This window comes from Alosa sapidissima, chromosome 4 (genome assembly GCF_018492685.1).
Source record: "Alosa sapidissima isolate fAloSap1 chromosome 4, fAloSap1.pri, whole genome shotgun sequence".
Lineage (NCBI taxonomy): Eukaryota > Metazoa > Chordata > Actinopteri > Clupeiformes > Clupeidae > Alosa > Alosa sapidissima.
The window spans coordinates 38,002,985-38,011,213 of NC_055960.1; the positions used below are offsets into that span (position 1 = coordinate 38,002,985).

Sequence of the window (8,229 nt, forward strand, 5' to 3'; positions counted from 1 at the left end):
GGGATATAAACTAGGTTAACGGTGTCAGACTGGGTTATTGCACGCAGAGAAGAGAACGGTATTTATCCCCTTATCTAACACTGGGGAAGGCGCCAAATAAATGTATTTGCCAGAAAGTTGGAGTTCCTTTAACCCTATCCAGACACAGCACAACTTCTGAACCAGGATGCTTATAATTGTGTTGTTCAACTCTGAACCAGGATGCTTATAATTGTGTTGTTTAACTCTAATCCTGGTATGATCCGGGTTCCCTCCAAAGCCCTCCACAATTCAGTCTGTTACTTGATCATATAAAATTCCCTTACAATGAGAATCATGTTTGAATACTAGTAAGTCAATTCGATAAACATTTTACTCTGAAAGAATTACTCCATTTTACTTAATTTATGTAGAATATTAATGGTGAATGCAGCTACCGGTATATGAATGATTACCACTAACGAGTATTACCCAGAGCACTGACTAAGACATCAGTCTAGCATGGCCTTGATGTGAAGTGTAGTGGGAATCTGTTACATCACAAAATGATTTTGCAAAATGGCGGACAGGAGACATCACAGAGACATGTGAGGAAGCAAATCATTTTTTATTCCACAGTGGAAACAACATTTCCCAGTCAAGGTGCACCCATCAAAATATCCACATCTCCACGCGTCCATCTGCTACAGGCCCTACAGGGGAAATTCAGCAATCTGTACAAATGACGTCTACTTCACAAAGCCACAGGCCCAAATGCCGTTCCATAGCTACTGAACCCGGAGCATCCAGTTCAGTTATTGCTAAGATAAATAAAGCTATACTACATCAGGAACAAAGTTCATATTATTCAAATACATGTACCAAAGCAGAGGATTGGAAAATAACTCAGATTTCTTTAAACTGTGTACAGTCACATTTGTGTGGTTTGGTGCGGTGAAAAAGGATGATGGACCGTGAGGCAGCTCGGCCTGACGCGGCTCGGCATGGTGGAGCTGGACTGGGTTCACCACAGGGAACGCCATTCCACTCCACTCCGCCACATTCACTCCCACACGAGGGAAAGACACACACACACACACACACACAGACAGACAGACAGACAGACAGAGGGTCTGGAATACAAAAGATTGAGAGCAGTGATACTCTACTTAACAGTCCATCCAGATTCAGTGGGGAAGGAGCTCATAAAGGCAGCGCAGGAAGCGGCTCTGTGTGTGTGTGTGTGTGTGTGTGAGAGAGAGAGGGAGAGAGTTAAAGAGGGGTAAAGGGCATCAGAAGCACACTTGAAAGCCAAGCTGCTGTGTAAAAGTGAGTCTGTTTTGAGTATTTTGGTCCTCATGGCGTGCCGTAGTGGTTGTCGGCAGCGCAGCTGGAGCAGATGTAGTCGTCTCGCTCTGCCTCCTCCACAGACACACCCACGCAGATCTGATGGAACCACTGGTTACAGCTGCCGTCACACTGCACCCAGTTCACCTGAGGAAACACACACACCACTCAGTATGAATACAACACACACACACGCAAACACACACCACTCGGTATGAATACAACACACACACACACACACACACACACTAGGGGTGTCACGATTTCAATTTTATATCGAAATTACATCTTAATCTCGAACTTCGAACTCAAAAGCTACTCGCAAGTCGTCATAGCTGGACAATGTGGGTCATGGGGCCAAAAATAGCTTGTGTGAAAAAAGTGGTTGCTAAATATGTAATGCAATGATTAGAAGAAATAGTTAATTATGCAAGAGAGCAAACTCCTCCAGAGGGAATGATCTCTCTCTCCAGGAATCAGGGCTGGCTTTCCCCACAGGAGCCCAACACTGTGTGTGTGTGTGTGTGTGTACGCATGAGTCTATACAACACTGTCCATGGATGTGTGGAAATCTGCATTTGTTGTGTCCAAAGGTGTGATGGTATGTATGTGAGTGTAGGTATGTGCATATTTAGGTGAGTGTGTGTGTGTGCGTGAATATGTGTATATAAATGTGCGTGTGTCTGTGTCGTGAATGTGTATATAAGTGTGTATGTGCGAATATGTGTATATAAGTGTGTGTGTGTGAATATGTGTATATAAATGTGCATGTGTGTGTCGTGAATATGTGTATATAAGTGTGTGTGTGCGAATATGTGTATATAAGTGTGTGTGTGAATATGTGTATAAGTGTGTGCGTGCGTGTGTGATTATGTGTATATAAGTTTGCGTATGTGTGTGTGTCAATATGTGTATATAAGTGTGTGCGTGCGTGTATATACGTATATAAGTGTGTGCGTGCGTGTGTGTGTGATTATGTGTATAAGTGTGAGTGTCTGTGCGTGAATATGTGTATATATTAGGGCTGTCAAAATAACTGATTAATTTAGATTAATTAATTTGAGAAAAAATAACTGATAGAAAAAAATTGTGCAGATTAATCGATTCCGTATGATCTTTGACCCCGAGCCGTTCTAGTCAGTAACCATTAGCAGGGCTCCGAACCGGTTCAAGGAACGAAAACGAAAACCGAAAACGAACGGAATTTTACGGAATTTTACGAGGAGCAGAAACGGAAACGAAAACAAAATGATCTTCAACTGTTCCGGAACAGAAACGTTATTCTGAAATCCACAAAACCGGTTAATAACGGTTTTTTTTTTGTTCTCTATATATTTTATAAAATTTCACAAAAGCATATCCTATGTCAGGGAGACTATTTCCGGTTGTGCGAAAAACAAGCCCGCATCTACACTGTTAATGTGAGCTAACAAGCCGCTATGTAGCCAACTACTGTAGGCGAACAGCCTAATAATTTGATTTCTGCAGTTTGAAAAAAAAAAAAGAATAAATGGACCTTTGGTCCAAATGTGTATATTTTGTCTTGCTGTTGTAATGTAACCTATCCGTCTGCCACTTCGGATCTTAGGCCAGCTCGTAGCGTAGGCTACTGAAACTGATTTGGAAATTGTTTGTAGCCTATGCGTAATAGCCTATTTTGCCTGTCCACGCCTTGTTGTTTTTAAAGTCTGGATTTGAAATGTTTGCGCAATTGTAGCCTATTCTATGTAGAAGAGTTAAACGGGAAATATGAGATAGGCCTTGTCAGCAACAGACAGGTTCGTTTATAAACAGGGTTGGAATTATAGCGCAAGCCTTTGAAGATCTCCATATGGATAAAACTTAGGCTACAATCAGGTAAGGAGTTTAGCACGTATCCAGAAATATTTTTGATAAGACATTATTTATAGGCATAGGTTAGGCCTACAGTAAGTCTGGCTATGGGATGGATAGCCCATCTGAATGTTTTTGGATGCTGCCTGTGATTTATTATTTTTGGGCATAGCTACGGTAGGCTAAATCAAGGGGAAATAATGAGTAGGGGAGAGCCGGGACAGTTGAAACACTTTTTAATTAAACGTAATTTACATAGCGATCGTACCACACAGAAAGCTAATATTTGGTCACCTACATCTAACCTAACCTACATCTGTCCTCTGTCAAATACAGATGCATTTTCAGCTTTGAACAAAACCGTTATCATGAATGGTACTCCCAAAAGTTTTTATTTTAGATATATTGTTGCAGGGCTATACGTCTTTGTGCATGTCTGTTAACAACTCATTGCCATCATCATGAAGCGTGTATGCAGCGGTTTTTGAAATATCTAATATCTAATAGAAGTGGATGATTCTGCCATGTTTATAGCTAGAACGGTAAGCTTTCCCATTTATATCATGTTTATATTGTTGAAAATGTCGTTTCACTAGGTTTTTAGGTGGGTTAGGCCAATGCACATCCAAATAAGTAGGCTTAACGACCCACCGGCCGTCAGTCTCCATAGGATAACATGGGGAAACTCAACCCCCTATCTGGTGGGCCCAAATGTATTTTCATCTTCCTAAAACTGTTTTTCTATGTCTTACCTCCATAAATAATTGTTTAAACACACCTATTTGTGCATTTAATTAAAATACATGGAGTTACAGCCTGGTCGGGACGATTGAAACACGTGTTTCAATCGTCCCGACACAGACATATGTCACTACAGCTTGATTTGCTTTCCATGTAAACAAGCATGCGATATGAAAGTCTGGGATTGTGGAGAACACTAAATGGTCTACTGAATAAGCATTACGTCAAACCTTTAAATGAAAAACACTCATTGATAATCGAAAAAATGTAACCACTAATGAAGTTTACTTTTGCGCATCAAAACTCGTTTATCACTCCGTGATAAAATGACATAGCAGGAAGATATTTGGCTGATAGAAGGAGGTTAACATGCTCTATGTTTTGACCGAAGGACGTCTGTCTATCATCATCACACTCGGAGAAAACTGGATTGTTTCATTCGTCCCGTGTTTCAATCGTCCCGGCTCTCCCCTACGTCTCATCTAAGGTAAAGTCCACAAAAATAGACTTGATAGGCCCGCCAAACACTGCCGGAACTTTAAGAACGAACGATATTTTGCGTTCCGAACCGGTTCAGGACCGATATGTTTGTGGCGGAACGCATGCAAGAACGAAAACGTTAAACATAGGCCTACCTGAACCGTTCGGAACGGAACGTTTGAAAAATAATTTCGTTTTCAAGCCCTGACCATTAGACTGTAAAATGAAGGAGAGAGAAAGAAAATGTGCTGCCTAGATCATTGATTGGAACATTTACTCTTAAAAAAACGGCCTGATGGTGTTGATACAAATAAAATGTTGATTAAAATAAAGTCCTCTGCAATGTCTGCAACAAGGAATTTGCATATCACCGGAGTTCGTCAACTCTAAAGTTCCACATCAATGCAAATAAATAGTGTTGACATTGAGGGGAGTGTTAATTTATTTTCATTGTGTCCCCTAGGTTATATCTGTGGCCTGAAATGCCTTACATGTGAAAAAAACTTCTTCCCGAAGCACTTTTGAATTGATTTCCTCAGCATATTATGTCATATTATAGATTATTATGGCCATTATTTGAACAGTGAAAGTAATAATAAGAGTTTTTGAACTTTAAATTCAAATGAATCATTGAATAATCAGCATTAGTGACATTAAATATTTAAAATACTTTCACAGCAAAAATTATATATGCGATTAATTTAGATTAATTAATCACAGAGTATGTAATTAATTCGATTAATTTTTTTAATCGATTGACAGCCCTAGTATATATATGTGTGTGCGTGCGTGTATATGCATATATAAGTGTGTGTGCGTGTGAATATGTGTATATAAGTGTGTGCGCGTGTGTGTGTGTGTGTGTGTGTGTGAATATGTGTATATAAGTGTGTGCGCGCGCGTGTGTGTGTGTGAATATGTGTATATAAGTGTGTGCGCGCGCGTGTGTGTGTGTGTGTGTAACGGACCTCCTCTCCCTCGGGCAGCTGGCAGTGGACGGAGGCGCATCGTGCAAACTCGTCCTCCGAGTCGTCTGAGCCGGACGCCTCCAGGGAGCTCTGAGGGGAGGAGCCAGTGCTGCGTGCCTCCCGGCGCTCCTCCTGGCGTCGTCGCGCCTCCTCCTCCTCCTGGCGCCGCTTCTCCCGTCGCCTCTCCTGCCGCCGCCTCCTCTTCTCCTCCCTGCGCTCCTCCCTCTTCTCCTCGCGGCTGCGTGGCGATGCCGTGGTCTTGGGCTTCTTCTTCTGCGCTTTCTTGGGCTGCACCTCCTGTGGCTCCTGCGCCTCCTTCTCCAGACGCCGCTTGCTCTGCTTCTCCCCGCTGCTGCTCACTGACTCCTTCCTGCTCCGTGACATCACATCCTGTGGAACACACACACACACACACACACACACTCTCTAAACTGGCTGTAAGTCTGATCTTCCCCAACAGCTGTGCCTGTGGTCAGCTTCACTGCTGGTCATTACAGCATCACGCTTTAACTGAAGCCTTCACATCTGTCCTACAGAAACTCTTTAGGATCAGCACAGGATTCCCATCAACCTTCACCAGCCAGTCACCACATCACATGGACTGACCTGTGCGGCGGGCTCAGAGACATCACATGGACTGACCTGTGCGGCGGCGTGCGGCGGGCTCTTGTCCAGGGGGGCGTAGTAGAGGTGGTCGCAGTGGCTGGGGGGGGCGTGGCAGGCGGCAGGGCTCTGCAGTGTGAGCAGCAGCTGCTGGAGCTCAGGGAGAGTGACCTGCAGGAGCAGCCCCTCCACGAGCAGCTGCTCCACCTCCGCGCTCTCGCCTACACACACACACACACACACACACACACGGACACACGCACACGCACGGACACACACACGGACACACGCACGCACGGACACACGCACGCACGGACACGCGCACACGCACGCACACACACACACACACATGCACGCACACACACAAAGACATTAAAGACCTGCTCCTCCGAGTCCACATATACACATAAGTGTGCATCAGACAACCACACTCACACGACAGGTATGTACAAACACACATACATTAACACACAATACACAAATAGGACAGGCATGCACACACATTAGACAAATATGCGTCAAACACACACACACTAAAACACAATGCTGCCATTTTCCACATTTCCAATATTATATATGGGCTGGTGCTGCTGAGGAGAGAGCTGCTGACCGTTGGGGAGGATGCTGGGCCTCTCAAATACACACACACACACTTAAACACACAATATTAGCACACGGACTGCTGCTGACCGTTGAGGAGGATGCTGGGCTTCTCAAACACACACACACACACACACACACACTTAAACACAATATTAGCACATGGACTGCTGCTGACCGTTGAGGAGGATGCTGGGCTTCTCGATGAAGAAGCTGCTCCTCTCCTGAGACGGGGATGACTGACTCTGACTCTTCCCAGAGAGACGCCTTCCCTGCAGGACGACAACGGACAACGCACAGGTTACACACACACACAGCCGACATGAGGAATATAACACACACACACACACACACACACACACACACTAAAGACTATAACACACTAAAGACTATAAAACACACTAAAGACCACAACACACACTAAATAATACAACACACACACACTAAAGAACACAACACACACACACACACACACTAAAGACTACAACGCACACTAAAGACCACAAGGCACACTAAAGAACACAACACACACACACTAAAGACCACAACACACACTAAATAATACAACACACACACACTAAAGAACACAACACACACACACACACTAAAGACTACAACGCACACTAAAGACCACAACACACACACACACTAAAGAACACAACACACACTAAAGACCACAACGCACACTAAAGACCACAACACACACTAAAGACCACAAGGCACACTAAAGAACACAACACACACTAAAGACCACAAGGCACACTAAAGAATATAAGCGAGCAGCAGAAAGCTGATGCATATGTATTTCACTTGACTAAAGAATGTAACACATACAGGACACAACACTTGTGGGTATCAAAGCGGCTCGTAAAGCAGCAGAAAGCTGATGCATGATTATGTATTTCACTTGACGTACGTTTGTGGAAGTGTCCCCAGCGGCGTGTGTGTGTTTCTTGCTGGCGGGCCAGCGTTGCGGAGTGGCGGAGGGGAGCTGCTGGACGCGGTGCTGCCACTGGACAGTGCGCTCGATGAGGTAGCGCAGGGCGTCGCCCTCGGGCAGGCGCACGCGAATACGCTGCAACGCGGCCAGCAGGGGGAGCACGCGCTCCAGGGGCGGCTTCTCTGAGCGCCAGCACAGCGGGCACAGCCACGGACGCCCGCCCACCGCGCCCGAGGGGTCCTGAGGCGCCGGCACACAGCTGGAGTGGTAGAGGTCGTGACACAGCTCGCACTGCAGCATGCCGCCAGAGGGGGCGCACTGGCACACACACACGCGCAGGGATGAGGCGTCCACACCGGGCTGCAGCTTAGCAGCGTTAGCGCTGCGCAGTGCACACACCAGCTCCAGCTCCTTCACACGCACCTCACCCAGCGTGGCCATCTGGAACACACACACACACACAGCAGGATGGGAGGTTAGTCACAACAAGGTGGACAAAGATTGCGACCCTGTCAGTGCTCACTCTTGTGACTGTCACAAACTTTACAGGACAATTTACCTTCAGTTCATCATCTACATCTGTCTGTGTGTGTGTGTGTGTCTGTCTCTGGGGCCTTTTACACGGCGCTGTTTTTTTATTTAGCTTATCAGTTAGACCTTTAGGCGTTTACACGACCCCGGCATTTTAGGAGGCTGTGACCGATAGTTTTTGTAACCGGCTTCCGAAGTGGGATTTTTTTTAAACCGCCTGCTAACTTT

General features: G+C 45.2%; 1 protein-coding gene across 1 annotated transcript in view; it reads right to left on the reverse strand.

Moving 5' to 3' along the window:
- Positions 1–567: 567 nt before the first annotated feature.
- kdm5ba (lysine (K)-specific demethylase 5Ba) overlaps positions 568–8,229 on the reverse strand; it is a 39,893-nt gene continuing 32,231 nt past the window's right edge. The window contains exons 23-27 of the mRNA XM_042088718.1: positions 7,447–7,911; positions 6,709–6,802; positions 5,970–6,151; positions 5,328–5,717; positions 568–1,452 (exon numbers count right to left, since the gene is read on the reverse strand). Of these exons, the coding sequence (XP_041944652.1) occupies positions 1,315–1,452; positions 5,328–5,717; positions 5,970–6,151; positions 6,709–6,802; positions 7,447–7,911 (1,269 nt within the window). The 3' untranslated portion in view covers positions 568–1,314. The remainder of the gene's footprint in view (positions 1,453–5,327; positions 5,718–5,969; positions 6,152–6,708; positions 6,803–7,446; positions 7,912–8,229) is intronic.